Genomic DNA, 13,606 nt, shown 5'->3' on the forward strand with positions numbered 1-13,606 from the left:
AAGTAATAAATAAACGGCGGGAAAGTGGACCAAAAGCGCGTGCATCCAAAGAGCGTAGCCATTATACCAATATAGACAATCTAGAAGCGAGCCCCCGGATATATGCGTTCTCTGAGGGCGGAAGTCTCGTAGCTCTCGCAGTCCCTCTCCAATTGGCTTCGGCGGTTCGACTTCAGCAAGCCTTCCCCAGGGCCAAAAATGAACGACCTTAAAGTTAGTCGCACGGTGATCCCACCCACGAGCTTTAGTCGCTTCCCTGCGTCTTTTCTCTTCTTTTCAATGACACATCTGAACGTTAGCTGCGGCTTTCGTTTTTCCAACGATGATGATCCATCATTAACTTTGGCCGCGCAGGCTTGGTTGCGCTCGAATGGATTCTGGTGGAACGAGGACGCCATCGAGCTCGGTTGTGTTGTCGGTGATTCGGAGAGAAATAAAACGTCTCGAGTTGGCGTCCTCGCTCGTCGCAACATCGACGTCGGTAAGTTGTTCGACACGGTCGTTCCCACATCATCTTCTTTGAGCCTTAATGACTCGTTTTTCGTCCCTCTTCCCTATACGCAGGCGAAATTGTGGCACGGATTCCAACGTCACAGTGTCTCACTTGTGGAGGCTGCGCTCACCAAAAGTTAGTTGGCGACTTGGAAATATCTCTTGGGAAAGGAGAATGGCTCGCCTTGCTCGGTTTCGCTTTGCTTCTGGAACGTGGGATCGACGCAGGAAAATCTTCAAGTTGGAACGCCTATCTTAGGTACTTGCCAGCGGCCGAGCAAGGAGTGACGGCGTTGTGGCCAGAAAACAGGAAAAGATATCTCGCGGGGACAGACGTTGATCTCGCCCTCCGAGATGAGAGGGCACAAGCAAAAACAGAGTGGGAAACACACATAGAGCCAATTTTATCGAGGTCAGAATATGCGGAATCAGGATTTACATTCGAAGATTATTTGTCTGCTCGGTCTGTGGTTTCTTCAAGGGCATTCACCATCTGTCCCAAAGTCGGTGTTGGACTGGTGCCACTCGCTGATTTGTTCAATCATCGCACAGGCGGCCATCACGTGCTACTGACGGATATAGAAGACGAAAGTATATTGCCAGAAAGTGCACGACCCCAACAATCAACGAAAGAAGGGGCGAGCTATATGTATGTCAGGTTGGTGAGGAGCGCCAGGAAGGATGAGGAGCTGTTTAACTCCTATGGAGAGCTAGGAAACGCAGCACTCCTCTCATCTTACGGGTTCTGTCAGCGGGACAACCCAGGTGACCAGGTGACATTTGGAGTACCAGCCTTACGCGCGGCTGCGGGTCTTTGTGGTGTCGATGGATTACAAATTGCATCTCGTCTACGATGGTGTGAGGCTAATGGACTGTGTGAGGAAGATTCAACGTTTCATCTGAAAGCTCAGTCGCCACCATCAAATACCTTGCTGTTAGTTCTCTGGATTCTCGCGGCTTCACCGGATGAATTCGGCGAATTCTCTGATTCGTTGAAGGGGAAACGGATGTTTGGCACGGATAAAGTCGCACAATACATTTCTGAGGTACAACACTGTGGTGGGTTCGAAAACGTAAAAACTCTTCAGGTGTTGATGAAGATGCTTGAAAGACGCAGGGCGCTTTATGCAAGCACTCCCAGCGATGATTCCGAGTGGGCATCATATTGTCTAATTCTCGTGGACTCTGAGCTTGGGATTATATTAGACTGCGAGAAATATCTAGAAGAGAAGCTCAACGGTAGGTTTGAAGCTGGAAATGCCAGTAAGAAACGAAAGGTTATCAGCACGGGAAATATCGTGTGCACCACCACCACATCGGACGCCGCGTTCTCCCTGTTTGATTAAGAACTTTAACGAAGGTTAATAACATTCATTGCGGTTAATATCATTATTCATTATTATCCTCGGAAGGTAAGTCTTAGTCAAAATACAGCTCACGCTAGTCCAGTCAGCGTCGTCATCACTATCCACAGTCGGGCTCCCAAAAGGTTATTCGATAACCTTGTTCCAACACTTGCAAGCCGCGCTGCATTTTGTGGCAACAGGCTATACAAGACGCGCTCGATCCCGTTGACGATCTGATACCGCGTGTTGGCACTGATACCCATATGGAGAGCACCCGTCATGAGGGCCCGGAATAGGTACACGGGCGTGAAGAGCTCCATCTGGCCACTGAGTAGCAGCGCAAGTGCCATCGAGAAAGTACAGCTCAACGCTCCCACAAGCGCGTAGAACCTGCCCTTGGCAAGGTAGCACCCGATCCTCTGCGCAAAAGTGAAATCACCTTCCTGAAAGATGTGCGCGATTTCCGGCTCTTTCGGCTTCTCTTTGGCTTCAAGACCGTCCTGCTTCACGGGGGCAAGACAGTAAACGAGAATGATATCGTTCACCGCAGCAGTAAGCATCTGGCACAGAACTTGAAGCTGCGCCCCCAGTGCCCACTGCAGGGGGTTCCCTCGCACGCCGATATTGACCAGCAACGTCATCACCTCGTCCAAACACACTTCAGCCCCGAGCTTGAAAGGGAAGTTGGGATCCGCGGCCATCCTCATCCGCAAGCCTCTCACGAAGTTCGCGACGAAGCCAGCGGGTGCACCGCTCGAAGGCGACGGTAATTCGGGTTCGGCGCCCTGTGAGACGCTTGCAGCGGCATCCCCCGTGGACCTGGGCACGACATGATCACGCACATGCCTGAAAGAATTACGCCTGCGCGGGGTCCCCGCGCCATGTCCTAATATGGCCTGAGAGTCACGGCTGATGGCAGAAGATGAGGAGTTCGCCGCGAGGGAAAGAGGAATTACTCCAACGCGGTTTCTTTCACGGCCCCCTGCCTGCCCACTGACGTCGTATCGATCCGCACGAGCGCCTCGGCGCACCGCCGAATAGCTGACCTGATGGGTAACCGACTGGAACAGTGTGCCAGTCGTCATCTTTCAAGTCCCGAGGGCGACAGTGGGTGGGTGGAGTCGGGAGACTGAGACGATCCTCCTGCAGCTCTTTTTAGTCTATCTATCCGCGTTTGTTCCCAAGCTGTTTGCTCCACCAAAATTTCGCATGAGCAGGGCTCTCATCCGCTAAAACTGTCCATCGATCATGCTCATCCTGCGAAATTACATACGCATGAAATTCTAAATTTTTACCTTCGAAGGTAAGAGTACCTCTTAACCTTCGTCGAACTTACTTTCCGAAACTTTCTATCCATTCGCCCGTAAAAGCACCAGCGAGTCACAGGCGCGACGCGTCTCTTGAAGCCGAAAGAGCTCACTCGGATTCTTAGCCATACTTTCAAGCCGCAAGCACCATGGCCTTCTCCGCATTCGCACCAAGCGTATCGTCCGCGGCAACGACCGCTTCCGTTAGCCAAACCACGAAACCGATCCGCCGCCCGTCCGCGGTCGTCGGTTGCAAGACGACTATCGCGCGGGCTCGCCGTAGCGACACCGGCTTCGTCAAGTTTGGGTGCCCTCGTCGTTCTTCTATGAACGTCCTTGTTTACGCTGCCGGGGGTGAGGTGAGTTTCGGGCGCGCCGAAGCCAGTGAGACCCCGTCCATCTGCAGCACTTCTTCGCAAACACAGGGTTTAGGTCACCTCAGCGGATAGCTCTCGAAGCCCAAGCTCGACCACGATGGATTGACGACTTCTTACCCAACTTTTCGACCGTTTTTCATTAGGGTGATGATTTGGATGATGAAGAAAACGCCAGGCGTGCCGCGGAGCCCGAGGTTGAGGTTATTGAGGGGGACGAGGAGGTGGAGGAGCCCGCAGCGGTTGAGGCCAGCAAGTGCAACGAGCTGCTTGGCAAGCTTCGAGAGGCAGTGGAAGCCGGAAACGCGGCGGACGTCTTGGCAGATGTTCTACCCGAGCTCACATCTGAAGTGTCCGGCATCGAGTCTGCTTTTGGCGACATCCAGGCTGCAAATGTCGGCCTCAAGGACCAGGCCGACACTCTCAAGGACCAATATTTGCGTCTAAATGCGGATTTTGACAACTTCAAGAAGCGAACGCTCAAGGAAAAGGAGCAGCTCTCACAGACCGCAAAGAGCAAGTTCTTCGAGGCTTTGCTGCCTGCGCTCGATAACTTTGATCTCGCACAGGCCAATCTGAAGCCTGAAAACGAAGAGGCGCAAAAGATTGTTTCGCAGTATCAGGGCCTTGTCGACGGACTGATGACTATCCTTACAAACCAGGGACTGTCCACCGTTGCTGGTGTGGGGGCGCCATTCGACCCCAATTTCCACGAGGCGATCATGCGCGAAGAGAGCGCAGACGCACCGGAGGATACGATTCTAGAGGAGTTTAGAAAGGGCTACAAGATGGGTGAGAACACTCTCATTAGGCCTGCGATGGTGAAGGTCGCAGCAGCCCCAAGTGAATAAATTTGCAACTAAGGCCTACTGATTCTTCTCCGAGACGAGCTTCGCGGCGCTCATCCCGGCCAACCTACCACTGGTCCATGCCCATAGAAAATTGAACCCCCCAATTCTGCCGAACACATCGCAAACTTCGCCACAGAAATAAACCCCAGGAGACTTTAAACTCTCCATCGTCTGGAAATTTATTTCGTCCAATGGAACTCCCCCACCAGTAACTTCAGCTTTTCGATAGCCCTGGTGCCCGTCAACGGGTATGCGATATTTTGTCAGCACATCAAGTAATTTGAGCCTGTCGACCCTCCGTAAGTCCGCCACTTTGCAATCGTTGTCGACACCTGCCTCAGCTAAAAGAGCATCTGCTAACCTCTGCGGGAGTCCTTCTCGAAGGCGGGTGGCCACCAGTGCTTTTCCAGGAGGTGCGGCGAGACGCTCTTGCCATTCATCCCTGGACTCTCCCGACCAGCTCACAACGAGTGAAGGCACGACTACTTCCATCATATCTGCATCGCTCTGCTCAACATCTTCTCCCTTGTTGCACCCTTTCGTTCTCACCAGAGAACGCACAACGTTGTGTGACAAGTCGAGGACGGCAGGTCCTGAAAATCCACGATGAGTGAACAAAAATCCCTCACGATTGGCTTTCGCTTTCTTCTTTTTCCCCGCCTTAATTCCTCCTTGGATTGGCTCGCATTCTAGGGAAACGTTCACGCTAACCCCAGGAAGCTGCTCGCCTCCGGGATGTTTCCCCGTGAGTGGCACAAGCGCTGGGTAGGGCTCGGCCAGGTTGTGCTCCAAGTCGCGGCGTGCAATCACGTAACCTGTTCCGTCCGTGCCCACTGCGGGAAAACTCATCCCTCCCATGGCAAGGATCACGACTGAGACTCGTTCATCTGGACAATCTCTCATGAGAAGCGACCATGCTTCGCCGTCTGCCCCATCATCGCTCACGCGGCGAAGACCCTCCACAGAGGCACCGTATCTTATGTCAACCCCCTCCCGCAGGCAAGCCTCGAGAAGCTTGTCGCGCACCTCTCGAGAACTGTTACTCAGGGGGAAATATTTATTAGTGACGTGTTCGATGCCCAGCTCTAATCCGATGTCATTTTCGAGCCACTCCCTGCATCTCTCAACATTCCAGCTTGCCATGATGTTTTTCAGCTTTCGAGGTGTCGACTCCGTGACGAAATCCTCGACTCTCGCGGAGACAGGGAGGACGTTGCAGCGCGCTCCACCACTCATAAGAATCTTCTTTCCAGCCTCGCTCGTCCGTTCGTATACGATTACCCGTTTAGCTCCGGACACGGCTGCAAAGTAAGCAGCCGTCAGTCCCGCAGCTCCACCGCCGAGCACGGCTACTGAGGCGTCCGAAGTACCTTGTGCACGAACGGAGACCTTGGGTTTGCGGGATGCCGTTGACACTTTCCTATCGACCCCAAAGGTCCGCCGTACCTGGGATGGTATGCGCATTCGAGCGCCGAAGAAAAACATGGTCGCCGCTCTTTCAGCCACCATGCTGCTCCTTCCATTTGTGACAAGGTGGAAATAATTTGGTTTCCAAGGAGTTTGTTTTCCCAACGAACTGCCGGAGGCGGTGCAGGAGCTGAGGAAGGCACAGCTTCTGTGCGCAGCAATTTCGTTGATAATAACAGTAAAAAGGGCAATACAAACGAGTGCGACGATCAAAACCGTAGAAGTAGCCGTCTGAACGCCACATGGGAGGCATTGCCGGGAAGGGCAAGGGAGCGCGCCGCCGCCAGAAACTACAAGAAAATGCCAAGGCGTTCGACAAGAAGACCGGGACGTTCAGGTGAGTCGGAAATCTACTTCATCCGGCGCATGTGCATTACTCACGTTAAACACTAAGCAAACTCCTCGCTGGATCGATTGTCAGGGAGCCAAAGATAAAACTAGTGGAGGGCCAGGTTTCAAACGTGGACATGCTCAAGGCCCCGTCGTCTTTCAGAAGATTCATGGAGGCGACCAACCGCACAAAGAAGCAGCAAGCTAAGCGCGAAAGGCAGCGGCTCATTTCACAAGGACTCGAAGTTTCTGATGACGAGCAAGATCTGGTTTTTTCAGGTTTAGAAAGTTTGAAGACAGACATTGAATCTGAGAAAGCCAGGGTCGAGGCTGGCGTCACTGCTCTGTCCAGTGACGACGACGAAGATGAGGACTTGAACAATGGCCCGGACAGAGGCGACGGAGAGATTCGCGATGACGATGACGAGCTCGACAGCGGAAAGAAACACAAGCGAAAAGGCAACCCGGTGGTTGAAGGGGATGACGATGAGGAAGGGAAAAAAGCGAAGCGGAAATACATGTCTTTGAGGGAGCGCAAACGCGAAGCAAGGAAGGCAGCCAAGTTGGCTAAACAAGAGGACGAGGCTTTCATGCAGGGAGGCACAGCTGGAAAAGCGGAGGGCTCCCGAGGTGGCGAACCGGGTTTCGGTGAAATCGCCGACGCGCCTCCGACGATAACGCTGAAGCGAAAGGGCGGTGGCAAGGGTTCGTCCTCTGTGCCGGTGGCAGAGTCTGGCCATAAAATAGCAGGTGGGAAGGGTGGGAATCGGCAAGCACAAATATTCCAGGACCTCATGAGAACTGCGCAGGGCAAAAATCCAGGAAAGAGAGCGAAAAACGGATCCACACCCGGTGTTGGACTGCGCCGGGTTGCAGAAATGCAAGCGCTAAGAGAGCAGGTGATAGCTGACTACAGGCAAATGCGTGGAAAACCTCAGAACAACGGAAGGTCAGCCACCCTGGCCAGCAATCCGAGCAAACTCTTCTCTTCGATGTCCTCAGTAGGAGGGGCCACCATTCGCCGGGACGCTGGTAGATTGTAAATAAAAGTTCATTTCATAATACCTGAATTATCAGGGATGTCCTCGAGAGGCGACATCAGGCGGTGGGCTTCCGCATCACGATGAGATACATAGGGCTGAAAATACCGAGATCTCCGCCCTTCTCCAGGTTGACGGCAGCCTTGAGAAGCATGGTGTGAACCGCCTGAGTACCCTTGGGTGCAAAGCGAATGAACTCAAGCACACCAGTCAGGATGTGAGTGAGGTAAGCAGCCCTACGAGCGGACTTCATGGCAGCCTGCCAAGGTACACCACCAGTGGTGGCGCGATCGAAGGTGTACTGAACCTCGAAGCCAGCCTCCTTAGCGGCAGCGATGCACTCTTCAATGGTGCGAACCTCAGGGAGTGCATTTCCCTCGGCGATACCATCTACAACATCCACATGAATTTTGTTGTTCTTGTCGTACTTCGAAGTGCGCAGCCATTCGTACGACGAGAAGAGAGCGCCAGGTTTGAGAACCTGGAAAACCTCCTTGTACAGAGCAGCAGTGTTGGATGCGTGGCAGGCTGCCTCGATGGCGTACGCGCCGTCGAAGGTGTTCGCCTTGAAAACCTTGCTGAGGTCCATGAAGTTACCCTGCACAATCTCCGTAAGATCCGCCAGTCCAGCCTCCTTGTTGAGTTTCTTGCATCGTCCGACCTGGTACTCGTTGATGGTGATCCCGGTAACGTGCCCACCAGTGGCCTTGACGATGTTGCGCATGGGACCTCCAACGCCGCAGCCGATGTCAAGCGCCTTCATGCCGGGTTTCAAGCCGATCGTCTCCGCGATGGCTGGAATAGGTCAAACAAAGAAGAGATGAAAACGGAGTCGTTAGTGCGACAGAATCTTCACGGGCGAAAGGCTGTGTGCTTGACTGGGCAGGGGACAAGGTGTGGGAAAACCAAGCTGCGTCTCACCGGTCTCCTGGCGGATGATGCTAGCCTCGAAGCTCTCGCCGACTTCACGAGCCGCGAAGTGAAAGCTCTCTCCCCATCCGTACTCATAAAAGTCGGTGATCAGAGAGTAAAACTTGTTGACGAACTCTGGGGTGCTGAGGATCCTATCGCCGACACCCTTGCCGTCCTCCTGATCGAAGAACTTATTGTAGGAGTTTATGCCGGAGTCGACGAGGTCCTTAGCCATCGCGCCGGTCTTCCCGGAGAAAACATAGAAAGGGTTCTTACGGAACCAAGAGTATTTCACGGCGAGATACAGACCGCCGGTCGCGGCGGCGCCCGCCGCCACCCACTTCACGGTCGGGTTTTCCAGGCGGACTGATAAGTCGCCCAACACCGCGGTCATCGCGAACCGGCAGAAAAGATCGGTCCGAGGGGATAGACGCGCGTTTAGTGGAACGGTGCTCGAGCGTTCGGACGCACGAAGCAAATCAGTGAGCTAGTCCCCTTCACGAGCTTGCTCGATTCGAGGAACTTAACAATGCCAGTCGGCAAAGGACACGGGGTCCTTAAGCGAACAACGGATCGTGGATCTTGAAAAAAAACCCGCCTCTTCGCGCGAGGCTCGGGCCGCTGTGGTCCTCTCATTTTTCCCTGACCCTTAGCCGTACGAATATAAACGACCAGCAAGGGAAAACAGATTCTCCACACGACTTTGACAGCCACAGGCAACCAGTCTTGAAAAAATATAAAAAAACATTCCCTTACCTTCGTAGGAACGGTCCAGGAACTGACTGACAGCACTGGCAGGCGTGAACGGAGACGATAAAAATATTGTGAGCAGGGCGTGATTCCTTGGCCACACTGACACAATTGAGTCGCCGGTCGCCCATCCAAGCATGGACTCCCTCTCCGTTCGACCGACATTCGGCTCATGCGCGCGAATATCTCTCAATACCTCGATGGGAAGGATGCTTCGGAGGGCTGGGCGCTGCGTCGCGCACTGCACTGACGGAGGCCGTTGGTCGACAGTCCGTCGAGGAGAGAGGAAGGCGTCGCGCATCGCGCGCGGGGCAATCGGGGATCTCACGGAAGCGGTGAAGAGCGCAGGGATCGATGATCAGGCGGAGGTGCTGATAGAGCTGAAGAATGTGAAGAAAAGCTTCGGGAAGAAGGTTGTGTTGGACGGGGCAAGCTTCAAGATCAGGAGAGGGGAGGCTGTGGGCATAATCGGTTCCTCTGGCACTGGGAAGAGCACAGTCCTCAGGATAATGGCCGGCTTGCTTCAGCCGGACGAGGGCGAAGTCATCATTCGTGGCAGACCGCGTGTAGGGCTTCTGAGTGACGAGAAGGACCCTAACTTAAAGGTTGGAATGGTGTTTCAGAGCGCGGCACTGTTTGACTCCTTGACGGTGGGCGAGAACGTTGGATTCAAGCTATATGAGCACAGCGATCTGCCGGAAGATGTCATCAAAGGTCTTATAAAGGAGTCTCTCGCTCAAGTCGGGCTGAGTGGCGTAGAGGATAGATATCCGGCTCAGTTGAGTGGTGGCATGAAGAAGCGTGCCGCTCTCGCGCGGGCCATCATCAAGGAGGACATCTCTGACAACGATGATGCCCTCGAGGAGGTCGTGATGTATGATGAACCCACGGCCGGTTTGGATCCGGTGGCATCGACCGTGGTGGAAGATCTCATGCGTAATCTTCACACGGGAAACAAGACCGCAGCCAGCTACGAGGAGAAAAAAGGAGGCGTTGCGAGCTATATTGTTGTCACGCATCAGCACAGCACAATCAGACGCGCTGTGGACAGGCTCATCTTCTTGCACGCCGGCAAAGTAGTTTGGGAGGGCACATCAGAAGAGTTCGACACCTGCGAGGAACCGATTGTGCGTCAATTTGCCACGGGGAGTCTGCAAGGACCGATAGTCTATTGAGTAACGTACGTCTATTCATTCAAAACGCTTCTTTCCCGTATTTCATGTGCCTGTCCACGTTCAAAATTTTCTCTTCGTAACCCCCTTGCTTTTCTTTCCGCCAGCTGCCCCAAATTTGCCTTTGCCTTTTTCCGGTTCCTTTCGCTTGCCAACCGTAGACGACTTCACGGTAGCGGCGCCGAAAAACGTCTCCAAACGGTTCTGGCCGCCCTGGCTTCTTGCCTTCTTGAGATCTGCAAGCTGCTTTCTGATCCTGTCCTCGTTAAAGGACTTTTCACCACACAGGAATGCTACAACAGCCTCCTCGTCTGGCGCAGTCCATTTCAAGGTCAGTCCATCAGTTTGCACGACTTCAGGGTTTTTGAATAGAACTCGAGCTTCCTTGTAAGGCCAGTCATCAGGGACCGGATATTTCTCCTTGTCGAGGTGCTCGAGCAGACCCTCGATGTTGCCGTACTGTTTGATGTACTTCAGCGCATTGACGGGCCCGATACCCTTGATGCTATCGCAATAGTCGCATCCGCAGAGAATGCAAACGTCGATAAACTGGTCCCAAGTTAGTTCCAGGCCGGCCAGCAATTTATCAAAGTCGAATTCGAGGATCGGCTTCTCCTGAGAGGAAGGCGCCATCAGGTTGCGAGCCAGCTTTGGCGTCGAAAAGCACAGAGTATCCATATCTTCAGACGCAGCCGCGTAGACCAAACCAGCTTTGCATAGTGCAGCGCAAGTCGCCTCAGCCTCGCACGGCGCCTCGAAAACAGGCAGACCTAAAAACCGTGCCAGCTTCATAACCTCCTCGGAGTGCACTTTGGATACGCGAACGGTTCGTTTGCTCAACTTCTCGATCTCCTCCTGGTCACCGGCTTCCTTTGCTTTTTCGAGTGCCGACTCGGCCGCCTCTCGCTTATCTTTTCGTTTGGCAAGTTCGCCACCTTTCATGGTCGGAGGCTTTCCATCGAACACATACACGGGCTTGATTCCAGCCTTCAACATGCGGAGGGTTCGCGTGAACATGCCCTGCAGATGACTCGTCACTTCACCAGCTTCATTCGTCAACTGTTGCTCACCGCTTCGTCCGACGACCATCATGAACTGGTAGATGTGCATCGAAGCGTCGATAGCAACCTTGCGGTCCAAATAGCCCTCGAACTTTTGCTCGCGCATGCAGCCGGGGGCGTAGTCAGATAGGAGCTTCGTCAGGCCTTTGATGCCCATCGCTATGTTTTCAGGAGTCGCTGGTGTGTGCTTGGATGGGACAAAGATCTTGCCCGTTCGTCGTTGTCACTTGTGGACTGAATGGATGGATGACGCGAATCAATATATTGGAGCGTATTCTCCCTCCTCCGGCGATGAAACCGATAGATACAGATACGGCGTCCACGCGTGACGGCGGGTAGTCAAAGTGACGTGGTGGATGGAGCTCTCGATTTTCAAAAATATAAGACGAGACGAGAGGACCACAGAATGATGACTGGATCGCTGTGGTGCCGACGGAGAGATATGAGTCGGGAAGGCGCCGCCTCAAAAATCCGAGCGCACTTCGCGGGTTTTCTGGGCAACGAGTGATTCACCGTCATCTTGTCATTATGGACGACGCGGAAGAACTCATCGGGGGCTACGATCCTCTCGTGGAGGAGTTCGAGAGGTGAGGGCAACACGCAAAGCCTTTTTTGGCATCTAGCTGCTAACACTTAAGAGCTAGAGAAGACCCGATTTTCCACCACGACCGGGCTTCCTTTCCGAGCTGGGCCTCTGCTGACGGTTTCGCTCCCAATCACTCATCGCAGTTACGAGGATTATTTAGACAGCCAGATCAGCGAGGTGGACTTGTACTACCTGGACGATGTTGAGCTTGCCCGGCAACTTGTCGAGCTCGGGCATCGTGGGAACGGCGAAATCGTGAAACGCGCGGAGTTCATCGCGCGGAAGGAGGCAAGCGAGATAGCGAAGCAACAGAGGGCCAACAAAAAGCCGAAAAAATTGGCATCTGCGGGGAAAGACTTGGAGACATTTCCTCTCTTGAAGGTGAGGCGTCGCACATTGACTTGTTTGACAGACTTGTTCCTCACGCCTTCCTCCGTCACGCAACTGCACTAGCTACTAGAGTCGTCAGTTTCGTGCACCTTTCCGCTTGTGACTCACATCTGCTCATCAATTCGCAGGCTCTGGCTCAGCGCGAGGAAGCAGTGAGAAATGGCAAGTTGACGACGATCATATTCATCAGAGATTTGAATGCGAAGAAGCAAGAGGTATCCGGTTATATCGACTATGCGCACAGGCTCAAGACAGAGAATTGGGAACCCGTTTTTGACCGAACACAGCGTCTGTTACCAAAGGCGACGGATCTCTCTTTTTTCAACTGGGAGACGCAGAAAGCAACGTGCAATGCAACGCCGAATTTTCAGGTTATCGGTGATAACGAGGCTGGCTTGATGTTCAAAAACAAACGTGACCGAAAGGTGATTGACGTTGACCCGCACAAGCGTCCAGGTGACAACACAACTCGAACCGACATCACGACTGACGAGTACCTGCAAGTATGCATCTGGGATCACGTGAGTCGTAGAAGGACATGATGAGAATGATGAACTCCTTTAGAATTCACTAGTAGCATAGCAAACATTCTTCTTAGCTGAGTTAGGATGAGAATGATGAACTCCTTTAGAATTCACTAGTAGCATAGCAAACATTCTTCTTAGCTGAGTTAGGAATCCTTGAAAGAAGCTGGACGAACTCTACTTGCACTGTCCGAGCCGCCTCATTCGGCGGGACCCGTGAGCCTCGCACCCTACATGGTCGACTTCATGCAACGCAAGGGTCCCCAAATCAGCAGCGTCGATCGACCTTTGCCCAAGGTGCGATGACACAGCGCCTCTCACTTTTCGATGACTCAGCGCCCTCCTCATGTTACCCAAACCAGGGGAAAAGCGAAGTGAGCCTCAGCGCGTTCGCGTTCTTGTTTTCGGAGATTGTACAGTATCACAGGACACGCGCTAGTAGCATCGCCGAACTTGAACGGAGGTACGCCCACCGTGAGACTGGAACGCGAATAACACTCGCTTTTGTCTCGCCAAGCTTTCGGCCATGAGTTCACCTCATTTCATCCCTCCACGTGACTAAATCAGGCTCGAAGATGCTGGAACAGGAGTGGGGGTGAGGATGTTGGAGATTTTATCATACAGGGAGAAAGGCAACCGACGAGAAATCAGATTACAAGGTATTCTGCAGTTCATCAACACGAACATTTGGAGGTGTTTGTTTGGGAAGGTTGCAGACTCCCTTGAGGTGTACAACGATGACGAGTACGTCATCAGCGATCGAAGTCCGCTGGTGAACAGATTCATCAGTGTGCCAAAAGACCTGGGCGACTTGAACTGCGCGGCTTTTGTGGCTGGCATTATTAAAGGAGTGCTTGATATAGCTGGTTTTCCCGCTGAGGTCAGCGCATACTATGCGCCTGTTGAGGGACAGATTCATCCAAGGACAAACTTCTTCATGAAGTTTTCTCCTGAGGTTCTTGATAGAGAGGCTCGGCTCGGGACTTGAGTGAACAGCAAGAAGT

General features: G+C 53.1%; 10 protein-coding genes across 10 annotated transcripts; 6 read left to right on the plus strand and 4 right to left on the minus strand.

Moving 5' to 3' along the window:
• Nucleotides 1-65: 65 nt before the first annotated feature.
• MICPUN_57833 (set domain protein) lies at nucleotides 66-1,899 on the plus strand. Its single transcript, XM_002501325.1, has 2 exons — nucleotides 66-481; nucleotides 565-1,899. The coding sequence occupies exons 1-2, from the start codon at nucleotides 199-201 to the stop codon at nucleotides 1,836-1,838; spliced, it is 1,557 nt and encodes a 518-aa protein (XP_002501371.1). The 5' UTR covers nucleotides 66-198; the 3' UTR covers nucleotides 1,839-1,899.
• MICPUN_57834 (hypothetical protein) lies at nucleotides 1,859-2,923 on the minus strand (the record flags this gene model as incomplete). The annotated part of the gene is made up of 1 exon (XM_002501705.1): nucleotides 1,859-2,923. The coding sequence occupies one exon, from the start codon at nucleotides 2,921-2,923 to the stop codon at nucleotides 1,928-1,930; it is 996 nt and encodes a 331-aa protein (XP_002501751.1). The 3' UTR covers nucleotides 1,859-1,927.
• Nucleotides 2,924-3,252: 329 nt separating this feature from the next.
• MICPUN_57835 (mitochondrial protein translocase family) lies at nucleotides 3,253-4,392 on the plus strand. Its single transcript, XM_002501326.1, has 2 exons — nucleotides 3,253-3,504; nucleotides 3,666-4,392. Exons 1-2 carry the CDS (start codon nucleotides 3,295-3,297, stop codon nucleotides 4,368-4,370), a joined length of 915 nt encoding a protein of 304 aa, XP_002501372.1. The 5' UTR covers nucleotides 3,253-3,294; the 3' UTR covers nucleotides 4,371-4,392.
• Nucleotides 4,386-5,879, minus strand: MICPUN_113527 (HI0933-like protein; the record flags this gene model as incomplete). Its single annotated transcript, XM_002501706.1, has 1 exon — nucleotides 4,386-5,879. The coding sequence occupies one exon, from the start codon at nucleotides 5,877-5,879 to the stop codon at nucleotides 4,386-4,388; it is 1,494 nt and encodes a 497-aa protein (XP_002501752.1).
• A 200-nt stretch (nucleotides 5,880-6,079) lies between these two features.
• On the plus strand, nucleotides 6,080-7,210 carry MICPUN_113526 (hypothetical protein; the record flags this gene model as incomplete). Its single annotated transcript, XM_002501327.1, has 2 exons — nucleotides 6,080-6,174; nucleotides 6,259-7,210. The coding sequence occupies 2 exons, from the start codon at nucleotides 6,080-6,082 to the stop codon at nucleotides 7,208-7,210; spliced, it is 1,047 nt and encodes a 348-aa protein (XP_002501373.1).
• Nucleotides 7,202-8,730, minus strand: MICPUN_57838 (SAM dependent methyltransferase protein). The gene is made up of 2 exons (XM_002501707.1): nucleotides 8,129-8,730; nucleotides 7,202-8,002 (listed from the first exon to the last, which is right to left on the minus strand). The coding sequence occupies exons 1-2, from the start codon at nucleotides 8,511-8,513 to the stop codon at nucleotides 7,266-7,268; spliced, it is 1,122 nt and encodes a 373-aa protein (XP_002501753.1). The 5' UTR covers nucleotides 8,514-8,730; the 3' UTR covers nucleotides 7,202-7,265.
• Nucleotides 8,731-8,991: 261 nt separating this feature from the next.
• On the plus strand, nucleotides 8,992-10,065 carry MICPUN_108095 (ATP-binding cassette superfamily). Its single transcript, XM_002501328.1, has one exon. The coding sequence runs from the start codon at nucleotides 9,070-9,072 to the stop codon at nucleotides 10,042-10,044; it is 975 nt and encodes a 324-aa protein (XP_002501374.1). The 5' UTR covers nucleotides 8,992-9,069; the 3' UTR covers nucleotides 10,045-10,065.
• Nucleotides 10,043-11,427, minus strand: FEN1 (flap endonuclease-1). Its single transcript, XM_002501708.1, has one exon. It carries the CDS (start codon nucleotides 11,257-11,259, stop codon nucleotides 10,105-10,107), a length of 1,155 nt encoding a protein of 384 aa, XP_002501754.1. The 5' UTR covers nucleotides 11,260-11,427; the 3' UTR covers nucleotides 10,043-10,104.
• A 153-nt stretch (nucleotides 11,428-11,580) lies between these two features.
• On the plus strand, nucleotides 11,581-12,715 carry MICPUN_90531 (predicted protein). Its single transcript, XM_002501329.1, has 3 exons — nucleotides 11,581-11,689; nucleotides 11,832-12,069; nucleotides 12,207-12,715. Exons 1-3 carry the CDS (start codon nucleotides 11,631-11,633, stop codon nucleotides 12,618-12,620), a joined length of 711 nt encoding a protein of 236 aa, XP_002501375.1. The 5' UTR covers nucleotides 11,581-11,630; the 3' UTR covers nucleotides 12,621-12,715.
• Nucleotides 12,716-12,848: 133 nt separating this feature from the next.
• Nucleotides 12,849-13,590, plus strand: MICPUN_81273 (predicted protein; the record flags this gene model as incomplete). The annotated part of the gene is made up of 3 exons (XM_002501330.1): nucleotides 12,849-12,899; nucleotides 12,965-13,065; nucleotides 13,170-13,590. 3 exons carry the CDS (start codon nucleotides 12,849-12,851, stop codon nucleotides 13,588-13,590), a joined length of 573 nt encoding a protein of 190 aa, XP_002501376.1.
• Nucleotides 13,591-13,606: the final 16 nt, after the last annotated feature.

The sequence above is a fragment of the Micromonas commoda genome, chromosome 4, assembly GCF_000090985.2.
Source record: "Micromonas commoda chromosome 4, complete sequence".
Taxonomy (NCBI): Eukaryota; Viridiplantae; Chlorophyta; class Mamiellophyceae; order Mamiellales; family Mamiellaceae; genus Micromonas; species Micromonas commoda.